Source organism: Rattus rattus, chromosome 14 (assembly GCF_011064425.1).
Source record: "Rattus rattus isolate New Zealand chromosome 14, Rrattus_CSIRO_v1, whole genome shotgun sequence".
In the NCBI taxonomy this organism is placed as follows: domain Eukaryota; kingdom Metazoa; phylum Chordata; class Mammalia; order Rodentia; family Muridae; genus Rattus; species Rattus rattus.
Genome location: NC_046167.1, coordinates 40,363,845 through 40,377,023, shown reverse-complemented (window position 1 = coordinate 40,377,023; position 13,179 = coordinate 40,363,845). Strand labels below are relative to the sequence as shown.

Sequence of the window (13,179 nt, the reverse complement as noted above, 5' to 3'; positions counted from 1 at the left end):
ATGTCACAGAACACCTCCTGATACACACACACACACACACACACACACACACACACACACACACACACACACACACACCTCTACCACTCTCATCAATCCCTTTCCAGGGAAGAGCTGTAAGAAATGTGTTTCCTTCCTTCCATCCCTACAAAAACAAACAGCAAGGATGCCTCCCATGCGGGCTAAGGTCTTTGGTCTCTGCCATGGTCAAAGCCTCTCAAGGTTCAGATACCCGAATTTGTCCATAATCAGAGAACTTGGCAATCAATCACACTCATTCATTTGCAACTGGACTTGAAGGAGAACTCCAGCAACTTGCTGAGGAAACTTGGATGAAGACAGAGCCTGCTTGCACTCTGGACACTGGCTGTATCTACAGACACTTGTTGAGACAGAGAGCTCCCCAGAACACTGGCTGACTCTGTCACCTCAGTGTATTAAATGGCCACCACCAACCGAGGGTTCTGGAATAAATATAATCCCAGTCTCTTCACAATCCCACCCCTTGTGGAGCTGGCATATGGATAATTCTTCCCATTCCCCCTTTGCAGCCAGCCCCACTCTGGGGCAAAGCAGAAATTGTCCCTGTCCACTGTCCAGTGTACACTGGACATAATCCCCATAGCAAAGCCCATGGCCCTTCCAACAGCCACTGGTGTAAACTAACTCATGCGAGCAGAGGGCCCTTTGTTCCTCTGAGGTCAGCATACCCTCCCATCTCCTCCATGCCAGCCTTGCTTGGCTTCCTACTGAAGTGTTCTCCCACAAGTTCTGGAAGGTCCTGTGTGGTAAGGTTAGGGACAACTGGGATACTAACAAGAAGTACTATTGTCTGTGTCAGTCTCTACACCCTTGCACACAGCTCCACTGGGAAGGGGACTTCAGTAGAGGAAGTATAAACTGTCCCCAAGAAGGACAAGGAACAGGTACAAATGCTTTAATCTCACCCACCTCCCTGAATGGGGGGAGGGGGTGAAAGAAAAAATGCATTTATTTTAAAAGAGAAAAGAATTCTAAGCTGGGCCCTCGTGATAGAGGACCATGGGTCACTGATTTGTTTCCAGTGTCCCTGCGCTGAGGAGGGCAGGGCCCAGTGAATGCTTGGATGGTTCTGCCCACCCTACCCAGGGTTAACTCAAAAGACATAAGGCCACTTGCTGTGTGATGTCTGTCTCCCTCTCACAGACAGCACAGTGGGCCCAGCCAAGGATGTGCACCAAGGGTGGAGGGTAGGGACCCAAAGGGCTGGGGTTGAAAGAAGATGCTGATGGGGAGAGGAATCTCTGAATCTTGAAGCAAGTAAGGGGTAGGGCAGGAGAGTTGATGGAAATGTCTTCTGGAAACAGAGGGTCCTGGGTCAGGATGTGACTTGTATTGAGGACTGGGCTTCTGTACTGCTGGTGATACTCTCTGGCTTTGACCACACAGAGGACAGTATGGAGAACGTTATCTGGGCCAGTGGGCAAGAAGAGCAGGGATGGACCTGGTGGGTTAGGAGGTCTTCAGGCCCACAAAGGCTGGCTGCCACAGGAGGCAGAGATGCTCTAGAGTTCTGGGGCTGGCTGCTCCCCGACCTGCTCCTCCATGGGCTGGACAGCCTCTTGCACGTACACGATGAACTCTGAGGCCTCCCCACCCTGTGTGTACACTGTCACTGTCTCAATGCCCTCCACGTCATCAGAGGACACCACCAGATGGTGCTGCTCGGCCAGCTCCACAGAGGCCTGCTGCAGAGTCTCCTGGATCATGACTGTGTGGTTGGAATTGGGTTCCTCATCGGTGACCTAGGAGGGAAAGCAAAAGGTGACTTAGCTTCAGTAGTAATGTCAACATCACAAATGAGGCATTAGGAGCCGCACACCATCCTCTCATCAATGCTGCACTGTCTCGCCCCTTTTTCATGAAGAGAAGAATGAGACTCCATAACAGAGTGACAAGGTCAGGTCTTTCCCTGTTGCGAATGGAAGTGTCCACACCCCAAATGTAATCTCTCATCCTGATGCCTCATCTGATTTCTACAAGGTGTGGAGTCACAAAGCATGAGGGTTAGAAGGCACCATGGGGATATTAAATGCATAGGCATAGAGTATAGAGTAGGAGGCTCCTAAAAACTATGTACCTAGTCCATTTGATACTGATAAAGTGGCTAGGTTCTTTCTGGTTTCTTTGTTTTTACTACTCTGGGAGTTCCACTTCAAATGCTACAGTCCCCAGGGGCTGTCCATCAATGTGGATGCCTGGCAATTCTTTGGAGGCCTGCCAATAGATCCATGCTGCCACAGTGCTGAGCAGGGGAGGTCAGGAACACTGACAGTGGAGAAAACCAGCTGATTTCAACAGCCAGGACTTTCTAGATTGCTCGGAGACTGCAGAGTCCAAAGCCAAATTCCTACCAATGCTAAGGTACCATATCACTGAATACCAATCAGTTCCAGGCTGTTTGTAATTGATAATAACCATCTTTAACCAGAGAAGAGGGACAGGAGACAAGTTTCGGAAGAACTGAGAACCTAGATCGCAAAACTAAGGGGTGGGCTGAGAAAGACAAGGTGCTGGTGGTAGCCCCACTGGTCCATAGGGGATATTGGAACAGCTGTCCTTTCAGGGTCTCAATGACAAGGCTAACATTCTCTGGGATGCACTAAGCAGGTATGAAAGTCAGCTCCAGCACTTCTGGGAAGGCTGGGCAAAATGCTTTACAATCCTTGGTGAAGAAAGGACCAGCGTGCCTACCTTAGAAGAGCATTAGTAAGCGTCTAATGCTTGTTAGCTGATGATCTACCAGATCCCAGGCACTGTGATGGGTGACAGCAAGACAAGGGGGTAAGAATTGACAGGGTGGTTCAAAACAAATCATGACCACACCATAGATGACTTCTGGGTCCCATGCAGGTGTGGGGCAGATTCTAGGCAAGTGGAAGAAGGGAAAGAGGGGAATTTGCTTAGGCAGCCACACAAGCTCCCACTCATGACTTTTCAGACTCTTCTTCTGGCTAGTGACTGACAGCATGAGAGTAGCTTTCTACTCCCCACACTGCCCATCCATGGCTCTCTAGCTTGGAGGGTCTCACCTCAGCTCCATACCTACTGAAGTTGCCTGAGAAGGACCAAGTAGAGAAGGTTCAGCTCATAGAGACTGGGGAGGGAGGAGACGGCTGTGGGTGGAATCTGGGCATCCTGATGTTAGATGCTAAAAGGAGAGTGCGACAGAGAGAATTCCAAAGCTGCAAAGCTATTCTGAGAGAAAACTGCTAACTTATCTAGCCATTTCTTTATTTATAAACCAAAACATTTATTTCCTTTCTTTTACTATTTATTTCCATTTCATTTATCTGGGAGATGCACCAGAACCAAGGCTGTGGAGGTAAACACTGATTTCTTTCATTTTAAAAGATAGTACCTAACCGGAGATTGGAATGCTGCAAACCTCCTTCCTCACTGGTTGGTAAATTATACAGAGGAAGGAAGGAGGGTGGGTGATAAAGACTGAGGTCCTCAGGAAACATGTGCAAAAAATACAGCACCTTCCAGGTAAGTGTGGTGGTATCATGTGAGCAGAAGGGGAGAGACACAATGAGTTCGTGTGATACTTTGAGCTGTACTTATTACGGCAGGGTGAAGGCTGCAGAGAAGGGCAGATGAGGTTTAAAGCGATGTTTGCATGAGCTCATCAGATCTAAGAGCCTTAGCAGTTCACACACAGACTGGGCCTTTATTTCACAAAGCAAGGCAGCCATTTCTGAGAAACCCAGGCCTCAACCTAACCATCCTGCCAAACAGTTCTGTCTGTTTTGTCTGCTACCTTTTTTAGGTGCTGAAGTCCATTTAAGAGAACCCTTTCTCCATCTGTTTCTTCAGTTTCTAGCCCTGGTTGGTCTTGTCAGCAAAACCTGTACTACATTCATCCATGGAACATCACAATTGGTCATCAGAAAAGGTGACAGATGATGGTAACTGTGCATTCACTCAAGTCCTAGCATAAGCATGTGTTAAGTAACACAGGTCACGCTAACTGGGGGATCCCTGAGTCTACCTGCTGCCTATGGGTGCACCTCCTCTAGATACGTAGGAGCTCCACAGTGAGGAAGAGCCAGAGGCAAGAGGCTGCCTTACAAGGGGGCTTATGAGGTTTGGAAATACGTGTCCCTCAAGCATTCTAAGTGTCACCTGCTCATTCTGCTTTTCTGTCATTGCTGTAATAATGCACTGCCTACCCTGCTCCCACAGAAGTTAACAGCTATTTAGTGCTGCAGTTTACTGAAAACTCCATCAAACCTCACTCCAATTCCTCACACATAATACCTGTTCCCTCTTCACCACGGCATCATGAACCCCCTAAAGGGTCCAGTGATTCGAATAAGGTCGAGCTCACAAGTAGCAAAAGCTGGTCTGGTGTGCACAGGCGAAGTCGAGAGCTCTTTCTCCCTTAGCTGGCGAGTGTGGCAGTGACTAACGGTATCACATGTCACAGATTGATAGGGTAGAATTATTGCTCTTTAGCCATCCGAGGCAGACAAAGGTTGGCTTGTACTGCTCTAACCAATCTTTTTGTTCAAAATGATCACTCTAGCAGTTTAATCTATTAGCACAGGCTTAAAATTGTTCTTTGCAGCAGAAATAATATGGCTTTCACAGTGCCATTATCCCCTGAGACAGATACTCTATCCTCCCCCCCTCACAATGCTGTATCTAACATGTCTTTCAGCTAAATTATTAGCAGCACAGATAGCTTAATAGAAAACCTTAATCCATGGGACTGCATACATTATTCACTAAATCGGGTCCTATGTTCAGTACTTCTGCCCACCTCAGATGTTCTAGAATCAGGATTAAACCCTGCTATGACCTACCCTTGGCAGATCTATTGCTGCTGGAGAGCAGCTTCCTGTGGGGACCCTGTCTCTTCACTTTCATTTCACGGTCTGCTCTGCAGCATGGATAGATATTTTGCAGGATGCCATGTCATCCAGGGGCTCCCAATCACTCCACTACTTCCATATTCCTCACCTGTTCTTCCTTCTTGCTCTTCTTCAGCTCTCTTCTCCACTGTCTATATAAAATCCATCCCCATGAGGTTAAATCCTTTCCTTCCCAACTTTAAAGAAAGTCTTGGATCTCCCCTTGCTCACAGACCCTCAAGGAATATATGACCCTGACTGGGTTTTGTGTTATAGTCCACTTCCAAGTTCTCCCAGTAGACCTATAGCATCGAGCGAGAACAGCAATAGTTGCTGTGCAGATGCCAGCATAAGCATCAGTGTTTACCCTAGCAACCACTCCCCACAGCATCTGAAGGATCTTAGCACCCGAGCCTCAGAGGGTATGGGGCTCAGAAAAGATGGGAAGCTGCCTGCAAGGCCCTACTTCCCACAGTCATGGATGGTCAGGTACAGGGTAAGGCCACACCCAGGTTCCTGTGCTTCTGGTGGACAGGAGCTTCAGATAATTATTCCAACTCAGGAGTGAGCCAAAAGGGCAGCAGGTATTGGGACCACCATTCAGAATCTTCCCCAGTCTCTCATCACTTTCTTGGGCTGAATCTCATTTTACTATCTCTTTAATAAGAATGCACTGAGAGGCTCCTCTGCCGAAGTGTTTCATGTCTCAGAAAAAAAATATGCCCACAACAGAGAGCAGGACCAACAGCACAGTCTCGTGGGCTGGGCACAAATGTATCCTCAGGACCCAGCATTGGTCAGGAGAAAAATATGAGGTGCCTTGTCCAACAAAAGGACCACAGGAAAGAGGCGGTCTATTGGAGGCCTGCAGAGACTTCTTCCTCTTGGCAGCTCTAGACCTTCGGCTCGCATCCCTCCACACCTTTAGGGTCTTGACCTAAGCACATGTTCTTCTGTTTGAGACTACACCAATTACTACCTCTGCGGACACCAAAACAGCCCAGAGACACAGTCAAGGACACAGACATATGGCAAACAAAGATAATTAATGGAGGGAAAAGCTGTAGCTCATGGCTGAATCCCAGCAGCAGTGATGAGGAAAGGAGAAAACATTCTCACTAGCTGGCATTGATAGGAACACTCTTTAAAGCCACCAAGGACCACAAAAAGCAGGACACATCTGCAGCATATCTTCACCCAGAGCTCTCAAAGCAGTGTGCAAATAATTCCTTGGCACCAGATCCCGAACACCTGTGCTGGGGCTCATAGCCTCATCCTCATCAGCACCATCTACTAAAATAAGTTTGAGTTCAGTCCCAGTGGGGCATTGGAACTGCCAGGCTTCATACAGGGAAAAGTTGGACCCAGCCTGGCACATAAATAAATGCTTAAAGAAAGATGAGAAATACTTCAGCTGGCCAGAAGGACAGAGTGGGAAGGCATTGTCTTATCATATACTTAGCTTATATCTCTAAATAAATATAGCCAGCAGTAGCCTATTAGTACATGCTGCCCTCATGCCCAAGCTTGGGGGCCACTGCAGACCTGCAAGCAGACAAGTGGATTCAATTCAAGGATCCTAGTTGAAGGGTCTTGTCAGGATAGGAACCCTGTGTATGCCTTTCAAGAGGCAGAAGGTCAAGACCATCATCCTCTCTGCCACTGCTGCTGCCATTCCAGGAGATTGCACAACTCAGGCATCCTTCACATTTCAGATAACTTGAGTTGAGCCAAGTTCCTTTTTATTAAGCCATGCCTTGGAGAACAGCTCTCTCTAGATGTCTTTAGTGTCCATGATAAGAAGTACCTGGGGCTGCAGCCCAGCAAACACATGAAGCCACTTCTTGCTCTCTTCGCTTTGGCACTCCTGTTGCTTAGGAGTGGTTCTTAAGAACTGCTGAGAACCCTGTGACAGGGAGAAGGTCACAGGACTCAGAATGCCTCAGGAGGATGAACCATGCTCAAGACAATCCTCAGAACATAATGAACCCTCTGCACGGGTAAGGCTATTAAATAAGACTCAGAATCAGAGGCATAAAGAAAGAATCCAAGAGCCTGCCCCCCCCTCTCTCACACACACACACACACACACACACACACACACACACACACACACACACAGAGAGAGAGAGAGAGAGAGAGAGAGAGAGAATGAATATGGGAAGGAAGATGGGTTTGCATACATATATAAGATACATGGTATCTTGGTCCTGATGTCACCTCTCTGGATCCAGCTTCATTCTCTATCCCTCTTAAGACAGCCAGTTATTCATCTTAAATCCAGTCAGGTTAGTGCTGTTTGTAAGTGGAAGCAGTCACACATGCACAGGGGAACAATCGTTCTGCCGACCTCTGAATCTGTGTGGTTGGAGCGGAGTACTCTCACTGTTTTATGATGAATGAGTCTATTTACTTTGCCTTAGTACACATACACCACTAGATTGTTTTTGTTTCTTTTGGTCTTGTGTATATGGGAGCCTTGGGTAGTAAAATCAAGGTAACATAGTGTCTACCACTCAATGAAACCTCTGATTCATGGGCTGGTGACTCTATGAACTGTCAAGTCTTCTGCTCTCCTAGCAGCCAAACCTGCTACTCACTAGCTAGCCCTGGTTCTCACTAGAAGAACAAACCAAGCCTGGGGCTGATGTCTTCAGAGCCACTATCTTAGTGTCACTTCATTCCTGCCTCACCTGTGTCCTACTGATCAGTTGTTCCCACATATACTCTTCAAGATAGAAGGAAAGGATGTAATGAATGGTTTCATCTAAAACACCCTGACTCCGAGGACCGTCAGAGCTACTTCTCAGACAGAATCAAATGAGAAAGCAGTCCGAAGTTAAGTGGCATATCCTGTGCACATTTTGGCCCTGTAAAGGAGTCTCCCCACTGCCTGGGTGATTACCCCACCATTGCTTCCCCTGCACTCCCAGGAGAGAGGCAGATCTGTCTCATGGGAGTCATAGCAGGCACACGCCCTGTTGCAGCCTAGCTTAGGAGTAGAGCTCCATGCATTGGAAACAGGGATATTATAACTATAATCCCAAATTTATTGAGGAAAGAGAAAGGAAAAATGAGTGTGCATTGTGGGTAACATTATAAATTTCTAACTCTAGAAATATGTATATTTATATACAAGACCAAAATGGGGTGATGCTATCCTCAAGAAACTTGTACAAATACCAAAAATATTCACAGACAGGAAGAAGCCATTCCTGAAGATTGAAAGTCCTTTCAAAGGGGCAGAATGCAAGGATGGAGGGAAGCCATGGCCCTCTACACACCAGGCAACCATCTCTCGCAGGAGAGAGGGCACGTTTCCTCCTCTACTCACCATCTTCCCTTAGTAGTATGCAGATAGCTGATATTTTTCTTTTCTGGGAACACACACCTCAGATATAGCCCAAAGTCAAGTTTTCACAGCAGCTTGCTAATACTTGTTCCTGGTCTCTATAACAATCTCCAGGACCTGATAGGCTGGGCTTCTTGGTGAGCACAGAAGCACAATTGTTTGAAGCACAGGGCAGGCTCTGATGCAAAATGTTATCATTTTATACAAGTTTGTTCACTTGGGCTCCCTGACCCAACCAGAATGGGAAGGACCAACTGTCTTTGATAAAGAATGTGGTAAAGGAAGAGAAAAATGATGGGCAGACTTTTTCCTGGTCCCTGAATCATAGGAGAAGGACAAAAAGTTTCCATATTGGACAAATCAATTGCTGCACAGTGATCAGATGCTCCCTAACTGGACATCTCACACTTCTCTCAGGAGTCTATGTCCCGTTTAATCTGCCCTCACTTGCCTGAGAGGGGGAAAAGTAGACCCGTGTCTTGGAAACAATAAGCAACGGGGAGGGCAGCATGGTATCTCAGGAGTAAGTGGTTAATGGCACTCAGTCACTGCGAGCTGCCATTCCTCCAGGAGGAAGAGTTCCCACCCGGCTCCATCCCCAAAAGATGGCCTTCCAACACATGAACCAATCCTCACACTTGGCACATGCCTCTTCATTGAATACATATATGGTACCTGCTTTACAGTGGGTGCTCAATAAATACCGACGTGTGCTAGTAAAGTGGGGACCAGAGGAGTATTTTAAAGGCCCACTGAAACAGATGGTAGAGTAGTCACAGTAAGGGGTAGAGAACATGTGTGGCTTTTTGCTATCTTTTGCATCTTTCCATATGTAGACAACCTTATGGAAGATGTTATTTTGCTGTACTTTATGCTCAGGACATGCAAATGCACATCAATGCCAGGATCTTCCCACAAGGCTTCTCCAGGTTAAAAATTTCAGACATACAACCCAGTAAGGCTTTGCTTCTAATAGCAACCCTTCAGGTCAGATAACCATTTCATATAGCTCTACAATTTCTCAAGAGAAAAGATCTCCACCCTACCCACCCGTCACTCCAGAGCACAGCACTCCCAACTCTCACTGTCCACCATTTTCTCAGTCTGGTGGGTAGGGGCTGGAACAAGGCCTTGGCCAGGACTGTCTCTGCCTTTTGTTGGACATGTAAGGATGCTTCTCTGTCAGCAGGTGTACTGGTTACTTTTCTGTTGTTGTGATGAAATAACATGACCAAGAGCACTTAAAAACATATAATGAAACAAAAGAGTTTATTTTGGCTCCCATCCACAAAATGCACAGGCTTACCTCTCGTCACTATTTCTATTGGAGAAGAGCCCTCACTCTCATAGTCACCACCCACTCCTTTTCACTTTGGTCCACGCCCCTCAGCATCAGTCACATCAAATCAGCCCATCTTGGCTTGGGCTGCTGTAACAGAGCACCTTAGACGAGGTGGCTTATGAACAGCAGAAGTATATTTTTATATTTTTATCACTCAGAAAGAACAGAAAAGGAAAGGCTGACACAATGGCCCCAATGTGGCTGGAGTCTAGAAAGGACTGTGTTCACCACAGCACATGCTGACTTCATGTAATCTTCATGTAATGGTTGAAGGAGTATGAAGGAGTTTTGAGGCCTACTTTAATAGCATCTGTCCCACTCATGAGTGTCCCATCTCTTGTCCCAAAGCCCTACTTTCTAATGCTACTACCATATTTGGGGTTGAACTGTACCATATGTATTCTGAGATACAGGCATTCATTCCATAATGGCCTCTCCCAGGGAGGACTGCCTTTGTGAAAATAACTCAAATTGACTCAACATGAGGTTGTACAGGGACCCACAGGCAAGTGTTAATTTAAGTTAATGGAATTCTTTTTCTTCTAGGATGAGTCACACAACAAACTCTTCTAAGAAACAGGTAGATCTAGAGAGGTAACTACATGATAGCATACTTGCCTAGCCTGGGCAAGGTTCTGAGTTCAATGCCTAGCATCACAAAAGATAAAAAGGAAAAAAATGTCATTTTACCTTGCTGAGACTCCCAGTATGGAGCCTAGATAAATGCCTGCTGCCTGCTGAATAGAATCATCAAAAGATAAACATTCATAATTGAATTCTATGCATATAGTAAGGAGTTGAGGAGTTATGCTGTGTCTGTAGTGCCAAGAGCTAAGATACTGCAGTCGTAACACATACCAAGCCCAGGGCCAACTGCCTCATTTACATAATCTATTCAATTGCCCCACTGGGGAAATTCTATTATTTTAAAATATTACAGAGAAAGAAACTGAAGTTCATTGCAAAGTACTTTTCCAAGGTCATGAGCTATAAGGAGAGATCTGGGGTTCAAACCAGGCATTCTTTACCTCCCATTTAGGTATTTGCATAAGCTCAATATTCAATGCTTGTGCCAAGGGAGACCCAACCACTGTGACACACCCTAGGTTGACACCCATGTCATAGACTTTGTGGAAGGCATGCCTTTGTGATTTCCACACAGCAAGGTACCCATAGCCTGCCTGGAGATGATAAGACAGCTCAGTAAATGCACTCCAGCCCAGTTAGCTCAGCATCCCCGGTTCTGAGCTCACAGTCATTAGTAGAAATGCTCATGATGCCTGGGAAATGAGCCAGGCCCTGAGTCGGGTGCTCGAGAGCCCAGGGACACCTAGGAGACTACACCTCCACCTACCGTGACAGGTCTTCAGTGTATAAGAACTAACCACACATACAGCAATACTAGGGATGATTTGAACAAAGTTTCTAAGAACTGGATGAAGAAGAGGGTCCTGCTGCCTCTTCACATTTCCTTACTGCTCAGAAAGAGAGGAGAGCTTCTTGCAGGGTGGGTCTCCTTGCAGGGAGAGGTCACTACCACTCACCTTCTCTCTGCTTAGAGCTAGGGGATAGAGACAGAGAGAAAACTGAGTGTTCTTCTGGATAAAGCCCTTCCTGGGCAAGCAAGAAGTCCGTATATGCCTGTATACTATTCTCTGACCAGGGCCCTATAATGCAGGTTACTGTATATAGGTCTAATGTTAAGATAGAGTATTTGGGTCTCATTTGACTATTTGGTGACTAGACCCATCATCTATATTGCCTAAAAAATTAACAGAAAGGCAGTAGCTTATAACCCTAACTCCCCTGACCCGAATTGTATAGGTGGCTGTCACCAACTGGAGATGGTCTCTGCTTTATGGACCATAGATTTGATTACGGCTCACTGACCAAGCTTCCTCCTTTAGAATCTACAATGTCACCTAGCCACAAAGAAGCAGGGTCACTTATATTCACAGGTTCTAGAGGACTGTACCCTGTGGATTAAGAGGTCCACTAAGGGCTTACTGCCAAGAAGAAGCTAGGACGTACAAATAGGCAACTCTCATCCTGGGCCATGCCTACATCTGATGCACAAGCCTCAAGGTGGAAGGAGAGGAAGAAAAGGCAGCGGTGGGCTGGTACAGGCTAAGCAAGGGGGGTGGGAGGCAAAAGGGCAGGTGGCCTTGGAATTAGCGGGACCATAGTGAAGTTCTAAGTTTAGGAGCACATCCTAAGTTATCAAAAGAGTTAGAAGAGCTAACTCAGGGGGTGTGTGTGTGGCAAGCCCAGTGATTGTATATGTATATGTGTATATGTATGTGTATGTGTGTGTGTGTATATTTCCCAATGTCAACACTACTAGCACTAGAGAGCACATTTTAATGAGTGAGCACCTAGATGAGAGCAGCAGTCATAGACAAAGGGAGTTTTTAAGGCATCTTGTACAGGTGAAGCTTGAAGAACATGCTAGTAGGAAGGTGACATATAAAGGAGCACAGTGACTCCCAGGCTCCAAAATAAATGCCTATGTGGCACATTTGGATTGCTTATGGAAACAGAAAAGAGGTTATGGAAACAGAAGAGGTAAGAAGTGGATAGTGTACTGAGGGGAATTCCTATGGCCAGGATGTAGGCTATTGGCTCAGTGGGAGTTTGGAGCAAGGGTTAAGTCAGACAAGTATTATGTGGGGACAAATCCAAGAAAGGCCATTTCACATCCTATCTCCTATTTCCTCCTCTGAGGAGAACTGCCCTGGCCTTATCTCCGCACCTGATATAGACTCAGTGAGTTCAACCATCCACATATTTTCCCAGAGTGAAGTTGCAGAGAGAAGGGATGAGACTAAAGAAAATTTATCAGCAGGGTTAAGGATGAGAGGCAGGAAATAGGTACCAAGCAACTGTAACAAAACTCAAGAGGGATTCTGCAGCGTGTAGGAGACCACAGTAGGAAAAGTGGAGCTCAGAGAAAGGGAAGGAGAAGCGATGTTCTGCAGATGGGCATCCTCAGCACTAACAGCAAGATGTATAGGGAAGACTGGCATCCTCAACTCTGAAGCAGAGATATACAGGGAAGACTGACATTCTCAACTCTAATGGTGGAATATACAGGGAGACTGGCATCCTCAGCTCTAATGGTGGAATATACAGGGAGACTGGCATCCCCAGCTCTAATGGAGGGATATACAGGGAGACTGGCATCCCCAGCTCTAATGGTGGAATATACAGGGAGACTGGCATCCCCAGCTCTAATGGTGGAATATACAGGAGACTGGCATCCCCAGCTCTAATGGTGGAATATACAGGAGACTGGCATCCCAGCTCTAATGGAGGGATATACAGGAGACTGGCATCCTCAGCTCTAATGGTGGAATATACAGGAGACTGGCATCCTCAGCTCTAATGGTGGAATATACAGGGAGACTGGCATCCCCAGCTCTAATGGTGGAATATACAGGGAGACTGGCATCCCCAGCTCTAATGGTGGGATATACAGGGAGACTGGCATCCCCAGCTCTAATGGTGGGATATACAGGGAGACTGGCATCCCCAGCTCTAATGGTGGAATATACAGGGAGACTGGCATCCCCAGCTCTAATGGTGGA

At 46.6% G+C, this 13,179-nt stretch overlaps 1 protein-coding gene across 4 annotated transcripts in view; it reads right to left on the bottom strand.

The window, feature by feature from the left end:
- Window positions 1–931: 931 nt before the first annotated feature.
- Window positions 932–13,179, bottom strand: part of Zfat (zinc finger and AT-hook domain containing) — a 178,537-nt gene continuing 166,289 nt past the window's right edge. For all 4 annotated transcript variants that reach the window (XM_032884972.1, XM_032884973.1, XM_032884974.1 and 1 more), the window contains one exon: window positions 932–1,784. In XM_032884972.1, the coding sequence (XP_032740863.1) occupies window positions 1,545–1,784 (240 nt within the window). In that variant the 3' untranslated portion in view covers window positions 932–1,544. The remainder of the gene's footprint in view (window positions 1,785–13,179) is intronic.